Source organism: Phragmites australis, chromosome 17, assembly GCF_958298935.1.
Source record: "Phragmites australis chromosome 17, lpPhrAust1.1, whole genome shotgun sequence".
NCBI classification, from domain to species: Eukaryota; Viridiplantae; Streptophyta; class Magnoliopsida; order Poales; family Poaceae; genus Phragmites; species Phragmites australis.
The window spans coordinates 22,911,736-22,924,264 of record NC_084937.1 but is presented as its reverse complement, the minus strand read 5'-3'; the positions used below and the strand labels follow the sequence as shown (position 1 = coordinate 22,924,264).

At 44.0% G+C, this 12,529-nt stretch overlaps 1 protein-coding gene across 1 annotated transcript; it reads right to left on the bottom strand.

Moving 5' to 3' along the window:
- Positions 1-9,924: 9,924 nt before the first annotated feature.
- On the bottom strand, positions 9,925-12,347 carry LOC133897677 (cytochrome P450 76M5-like). The gene is made up of 2 exons (XM_062338475.1): positions 11,263-12,347; positions 9,925-10,905 (listed from the first exon to the last, which is right to left on the bottom strand). Exons 1-2 carry the CDS (start codon positions 12,136-12,138, stop codon positions 10,279-10,281), a joined length of 1,503 nt encoding a protein of 500 aa, XP_062194459.1. The 5' UTR covers positions 12,139-12,347; the 3' UTR covers positions 9,925-10,278.
- Between the last annotated feature and the right edge of the window lie 182 nt (positions 12,348-12,529).

Here is a 12,529-nt window from a genome sequence, read left to right as displayed (position 1 = left end):
GTTATTTGTATCTACTCAAAACTAAGGATGAAGTGCTGAACTACTTTAAAATCTATAAGGCCGGGGTTGAAAATCAACTAGAAAGAAAAATTAAACGTGTAAGGTCCGATCGAGGTGGAAAGTACACATCTAATGAGTTCTCTGAGTATTGCACGGAACATGGAATAATCCATGAAGTGACGCCTCCCTATTCACCCCAATCTAGCGGGTTGCCAAAAGAAAGAACCGTACCTTGACTGACTTGGTGAATTCCATGTTACACAATTCTGATATGTCTAAGACATGGTGGGGGGAGGCAGTCTTGACCGCATGCTATGTCCTCAATCGGGTTCCCACTAAAAATAGTGCGGTGACTCCGTATGAAGGATGGCAAGGGAGAAAACCTACTCTTACATATTTGCGTGCATGGGGGTGCTTGGCTAAGGTTAATATACCAATAACAAAACAGCGCAAACTTGGATCGAAGACCGTTGATTGTGTCTTTCTAGGATAGTAGCACAACCTATAGGTTTTTGGTAGTGAGATCCGATATGCCGGATGTACCAATAAATATGGTGATGGAATCTCGTGACACTACATTTTTTGAGGATATATTTCCTATGAAGGATACAGAGCCATCATCTAGTCGAGCAAATATTAATCCAACTCTTGAACCCACAATTGAGCCTCCAGTTTCTATCGAGCATAGTGAACCGACACATGAGGAGGATGACAGTGTTGTAGCTCCACACAGGAGTAAGAGACCAAGGATTGAAAAATTCTTTGGTGATGATTTTACTATGTACCTTGTGGATGATGAGTCAACATCCATTTTAGAGGTATATGCATCTCCAGATGCAGAGTACTGGAAGGATGCAATCCGTAGCGAGATGGATTCTATTATCGCTAACGGAACATGGGAGATCACTGAGCGTACATTTGGTTGTAAACCAGTTGGATGCAAGTGGGTATTCAAGAAAAAGCTTAGGCATGATGGTACGATTGAAAGTACAAAGCAAGGATTGTGGCTAAGGGTTATACCCCCTCAAAAAAGGTGAGGATTTCTTTAACACTTATTCACCAGTTGCTAGATTGACCACTATCCGTGTCCTTTTATCATTGGCTGCCTCATATGGTTTCCTTGTCCATCAAATGGATGCGAAGACAACTTTCCTAAATGAAGAGTGAGATGAGGAAATTTATATGGAGCAACCTGATGGTTTTGTGGCACTAAGACAAGAGAACAAGGTGTGTAAGTTATTGAAATCTTTGTATGACCTTAAGCAAGCACCTAAGCAATGGTACAAAAAGTTTGATAGAACTCTGACATCTGCTGGCTTTGTTGTCAATGAAGCCGACAAGTGTGTATATTATAGATTTGGTGGGGTGAGGGAGTGATTTTGTGCTTGTATGTTGATGACATACTCATCTTTGGAACCAATATTTCTGTGGTAAATGACTTAAAGTCATTTTTGTCCTGATGTTTTGACATGAAGGATATGGGAAAGGCTGATGTTATTTTAAACATCAAACTGATTAATGGTGAGAATGGGATTACACTTTCACAGTCTCATTATATGGAGAAGGTCCTAACCTGATTTGGGTTCATGGATTGCAAAATTGCTCCCACACCTTATAACCCTAGTCTTAAGCTTAGAAAGCATCAAGGATAAGGGAAGGATCAATTGAAATACTCTCAGATTATTGGTTCTCTCATGTATTTAGCAAGTGCTACAAGGTCTGACATCTCATATGCTATTAGCAAATTGAACCACCTCTAACCCGGGAGATGATCACTGGCAAGTGCTTGAGCGTGTACTGAGATACTTGAGGGGCACTATGTTATTTGGGATTCACTATACTGGGTACCCTGCTATACTTGAAGGGTATAGTGATTCTAACTAGATCTCAGATGCTGACGAGATCAAGGCCACGAGTGGTTATTTGTTCACTCTTGGTGGTGCTACAGTTTCATAGAGGTATTTTAAGCAAACTATATTGACAAGGTCAACCATGGAGGCTAAACTTGTAGCACTTGACATGACCACTGTTGAGGCGGATTGGTTACGTGAGCTCTCGATGGACTTACCCATAGGTGAAAAACCTATTCCTGCGATCCTTATGTATTGTGATAACCAAGTAGTTCTCATGAAGGTCAATAGTACAAAGGATAATATGAAATCCTCAAGGCATGTGAAAAGACGCCTAAAGTCCATCAGAAATTTGAGAAACTCCAGAGTTATCGCTGTGGACTATGTCCAAATAGCGAAAAATCTGGCGAATCCCTTTACTAAGGGTTTATCACGTAATGTGATTGAGAATGCATCAAGAGAAATGGGTGTGAGTTACACCATAGTGGTAACCCATCATATGTGATCGAAGATCCTGTGAAGTAGGTAATGGGTAGAAACAAGCTGGTGGGTGTTACGGGGGAGTACAAATTTTCTTAACAATTCCCATTGAAGATGCAGTACTCTCATAGTGTATGGTAGGATGACCAATGTCTTAATGTGCTCTGAGGTCCTTTTACAAGGCGAGGTAACATCCTACAGGGTACACTCGAAAGAGCACACCTATATGAGCTTAGTTGTGAGGTCGCGGTCTATGAGATTTGGGTACTCTCTAGTAAGTTCATAAATAGATACATCAGCATGACCGTTAAAGCTTCAACCAGAGGCTTGGTTCCTGGTGGCCTCGTATTAGCAAAGACTTTGAGTGAAGCTTCCTCGCAAAAAGCTATCAATTCAAGGTTTGTCCATTGCGTAGCTGCAGGTGAGTGGAAGCTGAAGTCGTAGATGGTATAGTTCAACCCGAAAGGGACTTCCATCAAAAAGCTTGGCATTGTCTTGACTATATTGGGATTGAGTGAAACGGTTTTGTAATTGGTGGGGATTGATGGAAATAATGTGCACGTATACACATTTTCTAGAAAATTCCAATGCCGTTGGAGGCTCACATGAAGGCATGCATGTACGTGTAAGTAGCCTCTCTCTCCCTCTCTCATTTGTATATCCTGAAAAATATCTCCAGCTAACCGTAGCTTCTGTTGAAACGTGTATTTGCCGTTCGGCGGCACCGTCGTTCTTAGTGGATACGACCCGTGAATCGAGCAACGGATAGTCGGGTCATTGGGGCGTCGTGAGACTACACGTTCAGTTAAGATCGAGGCCCATATATGGGAGGGAGACGTCCTTGACGAGAACACAAACAAACAAGTCATCTTCTTCCTCTGTTACTTCCACCATTGCCATAGAGCTGCGGCACTGTCCAGTTCCAAACCGTCTATGCTGCTCGTCGTGCAACGGCAGCCCAGGGAGCGGTGTATCTCCGAACCCTCGCCACGTGAGTCCCTATATGGGGGCGGTGTAGAGGTTTCTAGGCATCGTACGGAGTGCGCGGCCGCTCGACACTCCTGGCAACTCGTCTGCGACCATCTGCTCGACGTCGATGTCATCATCCGGTGTACGTGATTGCCTCGACTAAGTCCTGTTCAACTTGTCACTGCTGATCACATTGCTGCACTGCTTCCTTCTCGACACCGCATCACGCCTGTGATATTCCCTGAGACAAGCAGTGAGTTCATCGTGTTTCCTTGATTTCACTAGAATTGATGATTGACTAGCATACTGCTTGATCCTAATCACGTACTGATATCATGCAAAGTATCTTGTAGTCCTTTGCATGCTAGTATTCTAGATTGAGATCGTGGCTTGTTTCGTCGTATACAATATGATCATCTTGTTAGCCTGGATGATTGCTTGCATAATTAGCAGTACTAGTATTATGAATAATATAAGGCTAGGTGATATAATTCTACTAGCGTATGATCTTGGAGTCTTGACTTCTGTTGTACTAGTCTTTTTTCATATACTAGTGATACTAGTTCATGTTTGCGATATATTTTTACAAATGATAAGGAAAGTAACTAAATTAGTGATAATATGTACTTCGATTTTAACAGATTATACCGCACTTGGTGAATTTCGGCGAGAAAGAAGTTACCGTACGAGAAGTAACGTGAAGCCGTGAGTTGGTCGCGTTGAACCTGGTAAAATACTAGTGTTCTCGTGAAAACAAAAGGTTGAAGATTGTTCACTAATCTTGATTTCACCGTAAACCAAATTACCGTGCTTAATGGTTGCCGATATTTTTAGCTTAGCACAGCCTACGATACAATTGTAGAGATAGGCTGCAGAGCACATAGATTGGACTTTGAGATGTCGCATTGCAAGTGAGTGTATGGTTGTACGCACAAGAAAAACGTGTCATGCTAAATCTATTACTCTCTCTGGTCATGAAAATATAAAGTTTTGTAGTTTTTCTCGAATTCGTAGTTCATGAAAAAATTCGGCCAAAGTATGTAGAAAAGCATAAGAAAAGAGAAAATTTGGCTTGCTTAACTCTCGTTCGTCGGCCGAAATGGCTGTTCACTCTGGTCCGTATGGGGCGGGCCGTTGGGCTTAAAGTCTTAATCGGCAATAGTTCATCTCAGAACAAGCCCATAGTAGTTTCAAGCAAACGTGCATTTGGCATTGAGGGCAACATGTCTTTTCTCAAAGGCCGGGCTTGATCCAAACCAAATGAAGTAGGCTTTCCAGTCCAACATCGTAGCTCATCACAATTTGGAAACCCAACTGGGTCATAGCAAATGCCAGCAGCCCAGCAAGGATAAGATGAGGATTAAGAGTTATTAGAAAATGGCCGCGGCGTCGGAAGACAAAACCCCACTAGTGCTTACGGATGTACAGGCATCAGGATCGCTCTTTTTTTTTTTACAAGAGAAAGATCTATGTTTCTATTGAAAGCAAAATAACAAAGTATAAATATCATATAACAGATCATCTGGAAGAGAAATAAAAGGCACAAAAACCAGAGTAAAAAAGTAGAAACAAAGATCTATGTTAAAGGAGTAGTTGAAAAATATTCATATGGTATATGAGAAAATCAATGGATAAATGAATATCATATAAAAAAGATAGACATATAAGATAATTATGTGTCCGCATCCCCGTACGGAGTTGCCTTTCCCGCACAGCATCTCTCTTTGGGCTAGTGGCCCATGAGAACGTAGCTAATTTAAGGTGGAGAGAATAAGCTCTATATAGAATTCTGAAATGTGGTGTTTTGTCGTACAATCAGTTGAATGATCTTCGTTGGTTGCAGCCGTACTTCCTGCCGTGCGAGCAGAAGGCAAGCAAGTCGCACTAAGAAGACTGGCTGTGATATCCCAACCTAACAGAGTGGTCCAATGGATTGGTGCACGTGTGTGAGTACTGTAGCATCATGGCACTGTAGTGTTAAGACTTTAAAGTACTGTATCGTGAGTTGAATTAACTTAAATAGTCGGTCACTAGAAGTATAATAACTTTGATTTGGACCCTTTACAGAAAGTGAGGACTGTAAGCGGATTATTATGTAGATATAGTTCACTTAACGTGTGAGTGATCCTAAACCTTTTTTTTTCTAGGACGTTACAAATAGTATCAGAGTTGACCTTTATGGTTTCACGTGCGCGTGTGAGTCAGGGGTGCGGACATGTGGCCTATGGGCATGTGGGCCCTAAGCAATCATACGACATGGCATATGGAAGTGGCCAAGAGAGGCGATCCTGTATATTTGTCCGAAAAGAGTAGGTTGGTTCAATGCTCGACGAGGACGTCGAGTTTTGAAGGAGGGGAGTGTGTGATACTCCAGCTCAACAGAGAGTGGTCCAGCATGCTAGTGCGCACACGAGTACTATAGCATCATGGCACTGTAGCGTTGGGACTCATGTGAGTAATGTAGCATCATGGCGCTGTAGCGTTCGAACTTTAGTCTCGTATCGTGAGTTGAAGGCTACAAGAAATTTGACTATCAATCATGACATGTTATCGTCACAGTATAACAATATTTTGTCACAAAATAATAATAGTGACGTATTTTTCGCATCACTCCCTTCGTCATAGAACCTGCATCATAGAATGTCCTTAGTGATGAAGTCCACAAAATTGTTATGAATTATCTTACATTTTATGACAATTATACTATCATCATGGAAGAGAGACTATTTGGTGAGATTAAACGTCATACACAACACGATAGTTATATAGTTCTTTCTATATTGTCACACATCCCATGAGAACATTAGTAATATAGAAATAAATTACAGAACAATCTGAACATTTGAACCATCTCATCACATCAAGTTATAGAATCTTTCACAAAAATATACACATCATAGGTCAATTTGTCTCTAGCACAGGTGTAAAATATAAGCATGTTTACATCTTGTGATGCATGTAGTCATTATAGACTTAAAAAAGTACTACGTACCATGTTCTTATAAAAACATAATTAACATAAACCATGCATTCATCAAAGAGCTCAAAAGCTACCTTGTACCATATACTACTAGCAAGAAGATTAACATGAACATATGTTTGATGACTGGTTCATGAGGCGTAGAAGAATCTTATCAATTCTTTGTTGCTTTCCTATGAGAAGTGTCATTTGGTCTTCATGCTTTTTTGTTTGACTTTCTTTGATCATGACAACTTGATCTAAATTGGTGAAATAGTTTGGACAAGATGTTTTGTGCAAATTGATTATCAATGGTTAGTAAGTACCATACAAGAATTATGTTGCTAACTGAAAATGATGGTACATCCCTAAAACACAACTATATTACACAAACAATTTCTGTATCTGAAGCTACAATGGTTTCTTCTCTAATCTTAAATTTACATGTGACAATTAATGCATACAAGTTTTTAATAGTGTAATTCTGAAACCAGTTGGATTGAATGCTAGATTGCAGGGCCAAGAGCAGAAATTGCCCATCAAAGCAAAAGAGGAAAGGCACTACCCCCTCCACACTATCACAACCATCAAGAACAACGGTTATCTCCATAGTCTTGTCTACGAGATAACACATATTAACATCCTGAAAGTAGGACTCAATAATGACCGTAGTATATGATCAAGTACTAATGTAAAGTAGAGTGGTCTAGCCAAACATTCTAAACTATGACAAGCATATCATTTATGGCTTTTTTCCCAGTGATGTTAATATTAGTTGTTTGCTATCAATGGAAGCAAAGATTATTAGTACATATTGGTCTAAATACTTAACATTTGGGATGGAGTTATTGAACTTACTATTTCTTCGGTTAGTATGACATATCCCCCAAAGAAATCAAGACCCATCATAGATTAAGACTCCAATAGATATATGAAGAAGCTACTCATAGTTTGTACTGTTGTCTGTACAGTAGCATTAACAAACATAGGCATGTGAAAACCTGTAGCAAGAAAAAAAAGGTTAACATAAGAAAAAACTGGTCATATTAATTGGTTCTCGAGGAAAATAAGCTAACCAAATTGAAGAAACACTTCGTTCACATCAAAATGTATAAAATTCAGTAACTTTCCAATCATGTAACACATGCATTGCAATTTTTTAGCTTTACAAAACATATAAAAAATTGATTTCATATATCATAAACAGAGTATTGACAAAAAGCAAGGGAGGCAGAGGCAAAAATTTCACCACATAGTAAGTTCTTGCATATAGGTGAAGATGTCCCTTTCTAGTCCGGGGAAAAAAATACACTTATCCTGAAATATGAAGATGTTAGTTGTAAGCAAAAATGCAAATTGACACACTTGATGTTTTGTAAACCTATACTCCCTCTGGTTGTAAATGTAGGTCATTTTAGCCTCCTCAACTATTCTCTAAATATAAGTTATTCTCGAACTTCTATGCATTTTTTCTCTTTTATTCCCGTCTTGCCCTTGTTTAATAAATGCTACCACTCTCACAAATGAATGAGTTATCTTTTCCAATGCAGAATAAATAAAGGGTAACAAGATCATTTGATCTACTTTCTTAATCCTTATGCACAAGTCTAAAACGACCTACATTTGCAATCGGAGGGAGTATTTGCCAACACTACAACAGATGCTGATATCAAGGGGGAGAATGTTGGATATGATCTCGGCTCTAACTCTAATGTATCCTAACTAAACACCGAGTGAAAAGGGGGAGCCCGTCTCCATGTATGCGCCCTGACAGGGGCACAACCAACTCAATGGTTGCGGTCCCATCTTGGTCAACACCATATAAACACAGAAGGGGGTGGGTTGGTGCGTACTCGACCAATTCACATTAGACCTAACTCACCCCCACATCTCCTAAAACCTATCGATCCTCATGGGCACTATGAGGTGAAGGCTGCCGCCACTACAACACATACGGTGACCATGGGCGCTATGAGGTGAAGGCTGCCGCCACTACAACACATACGGTGACCATGTCGACTAGGTACACCAAGTCGACGACCCACTCCACTGTGTTGGCGAATTTGTCCTCAACACTGCATTGACAGTCTTCATCAACACGTACGCCTACACTAACCCGCACACCTTCTTGACACTATGCCCCGATCTATCATCAAGATCCAATGGCTTCATCAGGCTCAGGTTAGCCTTCACACTTTTGCTATGTGTAGGAGTTCAATTACAAGGGCTATCTATCATGATCTTGGATGAATCTTACACAAACATCTGATTCCCTAGTCCTCAACTTTTAGTGTTGTTTAATTTCTATTTTCCATTTCTCTTCTGCAAAACCAGTTAAAATCCATCCTCCAACATCTCAAAGTCGTTTAGAGCACTCCCTCTCACTAGCAAAAGATGTTTTTCAGCGAGTTTGACCGTAGCACGCCGCGTTAGATATCCGAGCCGACCAAAACGAGTTGAAGGTTGAATGGCCATAATGGACCAGGTCCACATACAGTTTTGCATTGTAGGTTGGACCCACTTTGAGTTTTTTTTTGTTAAATATAAGAATGTTGGTGAGTCTCATGTGTTAGTGTCTCGAGCCTAGATCGAATACCGATCAAAGCAGTATTTTAAAGATGGTTCCAAACAGTTCTGAGAGCTGGATGACGCGTTCGTTTTACCCTAGTTTTTCAGCTAAAGGACAAGAATTAACGCACGTGATGAGTGAGGAATCACAAGTATGCTTTTAAAAAAAGAAAAACATTTTTCAATACCTTATTTCTTAGGTGATGTCTAAAAAGAGATATAAAAAAAATTAATATTAAGAAACAACCTTCTAATACATACATGTGTTTCTAGTTTCTTAAGGTTTTCCGAGACAATTTATTATTTTATAATTGCTCAAAAAATTAGTTTCTTCCATAAGAAACAAGTTACTTCTCTCTACTTTTTAAAATGTTTGCTACATCAGCCTTTTGTTTTAGTAGACATATAATTAATATCTAAGAAGCTAACACTGAGAGAGGCTTTATGAAGTACTTCGCTAGGGAAATGAGCTAAATGGTTAATTAGACCAGTCTGTGTTTGTTTGATTTTCGTTCCGTCAGTTGGAGATGGTTAATTCAACGATAGCTTTGGGTCGGCGACTCGGCAAGCCGTCTCCTGCCGACTGCCGTCCTCACAGCCTGCGTGTCGTGTCAAAGGCCAGGACCCAGGAGCCGAGATGAGGCGGCTTGCACGCAGCGAGAACGAAGGCTCTGCCGCATCCGGCGCGCCGAGGGTTGGGGAAAGGATCGCAGAGAAACAGCGGGGTTTTATCAGGTATCTGACAAACGCACAGACTTGTCCACCACCATAGCTATATTTAGTGGCGGATGCAGTGAAATTATAGAGAAGGACTGATTTCTTTCCTCTTCTTCACTCATCTCTCTCTTCTTGTCCTTCTCTTACAAAAAAATGGAGATGGACTTAAGGGGCTATAGAGGAGTGGTAGCTGGTAGGGACGACTTGAGCCTCTCCCGTCCCCTAAAAATCCACTGCTGGCTATATTTATCTCATATTTTGCCATGTACGCATTGGTCATGTGCCTCACATGTATCTATCCATACGGAATTCCACTTGCATGTCTGTCCCTATTCGTTTATCATCTTTTTTTTAAAGCCACCATGAGAGCGATTATATTAGAGAGAGTAGCAAAGTGGCGTCAAAGATGTTTATAATTTAGGTTACAGGCTTTCTGGCCAAGCTCAAGGCCAAAAATTATGTAAAATGTTGGGTGAACATACAATCCAAGATGCAGATGATCAAATTAAGATGAACTTTTCCGTTTATCTCTAAGAGTTATTAACTCATGGGCACCCGCACGCCATACCCCAAACCATAGCCTCCTCTTGAATCCTGTTCAACTGCGCGCCTTCAGTGAGGACGGCATGCGTGCGTTTCATCACCTCGTCGTGTCGCCCCCACTGATTGCAAACACATGTAGAAATCACAGAGCTAGCCACAGTGCATACATGCATAAGCCAGGACGTCGGCGCTTTACGGGCGCGTTGTCACCGGCACTGGCACGGCCTTGAGTGGCGTGACCATGTTCAGAGACGTGCCGAACCGGTCCCTCACATCCACGTCGCCGGGCTGCATCCCCTCGGGCAGCCTCCACTCGAACGCGTGCAGCATGGAGGCAAGGATCAGCGTCACCACCCTCGTGGCCATCGGCGTGCCGGGGCACGCCCTCCGCCCGGCCCCGAACGGCATGAACTCGAGCCGGTCCTTGGCCACGAAGTCCACCTGATCCGCGCCCCCGAACCGCTCCGGCACGAACGCCCCGGGCTCCGACCACGACGCCGGGTCGCGCATGATCGCCCACAGGTTCACGATCACCTTGGTGCCGCCGGGCACCGCGAAGCCGCCGACCTCCGCGCCGTCGGCCATTGCCTCGTGCGGCATGAGCATCGGGCTCGGCGGGTGCAGCCGCATGCTCTCCATCACCACGGCGCGGAGGTACGGCAGCCTGCCGATGTCCGACTCGTCTGGGTGCGGCTTCGAGCCCAGCGCGTCCCACAGCTCGGCGCGGACCTTGGACATCACGGCCGGGTGCCGGAGCAGCTCGGCCATCGTCCACTCGACCGTGATCGCGTTCGTGTCCGTTCCAGCGGCAAAGAGATCCTGCATGCGTGGACACACAAAAACATGTTACTGATTGGTTGAGATTTTTGCTGATATTTTTTCTTGGGCCAGTCGTCTTGAATGAAAATGTGGACGTGTTTTGTTCATGATCTTTGAGGAATCTGCAAGACCGTGAAAATGTGATCTAGTGCGAAATTTGCGGGCCACATTTTGCTCAGTTCGAAAACGACGAATACGTCAACACGATGAAATGGTCCATGGCGGAATTCAAAGGGAATATGTTAACAATTGGAAAACTGGACAGAAACCCATCAATTTTCTGACCTTAAATAGTTAATAGGTGCAATAATTTGACAATATAGAATTTGAAAACGATTTGAGTTGGCAATAACGTACCAAAAGAAAAGACTTGATTGTTTGCAGGCTGAGCTGATCCACCGAGTGAAGCTGTAGTAACACATCAAGGAAATCTTCCTTCTTTTCACCGCCGCCGCTGCCGGGGTTGAGACGGCGGGCGATGATTGGGTCGAAGAAGTCGTAGAACCTCCCGATAAGCCCAGCGGTGCGCCGGCGTCGGCCCTGTAGATCGAACTTGGAGAGCACTGGGAAGAGGTCCGACAGGTTGGGCTTGGTGACCTCCTCGACCGTGTCCCTGACCAGCATCTCCAGCTCCTGCGCGCGGTCGGAGCTCAGGTCCGCCACGTCCTCGGAGAAGAGCGCGTTGGAGACGAGGTTGAGCACGCACGAGAACACGACGCGGCCGACGTCCACGGGGCCCCCGCCGGCGGCGTGCCCGCGGAGGCAGTGCACCAGCTCCCTCACCTTCTCCTCCCTCACGGCGCGTGTCGCGTCCAGCCCGCGCGCCGAGAAGAGGTGGTTCGTGCACACGGCGCGAAGCCGCTTCCACAGCGGGCTGCTGCCAGGGAGCCAGATGACGGAGTGCTCGTGGTTGCCCAGCGCGCGTCCGGCGTCCGTGACCGACCGCGCCGCCAGGATGTGGTCGTACCTCTGCAGCACGTCGCGGGCCGCCGCGGCGGAGGAGGCCACGATGGCGGAGGTCGTGCCGAGCCTCAGCGACATGATGGGGCCGTGCGTCTCCGCGAGCCTGGCTAGGGCGTGGTGCGGCTCCCCCTGGAGCTCAAGGATGTTGCCGAGAAGCGGCAGTGGCACCGGGCCCGGCGGCCGGCGCGCCTTGCCGTAAAAGAAGAGCTTGTAGAGGAGGCAAGAGGCGAGCGCGGTGTAGAGGAGCCATAGCAGGGTTGAAGCTTCCATTCTTCTTAGCACGATTGTTCGCAGATGGTGGAGTTGATTATTATTGATTGATCGGTATGCATGACCCTAGCTATATAGTCGCGCAATAACCAATCAGTGGGCAAGTCTACTTTGTGTTTTCTTTTCGAGAAAACTAACGTGAACTAATAGTGCCTGCAGTCTAAGAAAAGTAGTCTGAATTTCAGAAGGAAATAGTCCTATAGAGCCATGCATATGCTAATCCAGACTTTAACAATAGGAGTACTAGTATGCAGACGCATGCATACCACAGCCTGTGTTTGATCATTCTCATGCATGCTTCTGACGCTTGGACGTAAGTGCATGTTCTCCAGCCGTCCATCATGGGCGTCTCCAGTGGTTCCCATGTGAGCACGCGCGCGGTCCTAGGCAA

What these genes read in the sequence shown, in the direction of transcription:
- LOC133897677 (XM_062338475.1), bottom strand. Translation starts at nt 12,138, where the DNA reads ATGGAAGCTTCAACCCTGCTATGGCTCCTCTACACCGCGCTCGCCTCT. An exon ending in CAATCAAGTCTTTTCTTTTG is followed by an intron (nt 10,906 to 11,262) that starts GTACGTTATTGC and finishes CCACGCATGCAG; the next exon opens with GATCTCTTTGCCGCTGGAAC.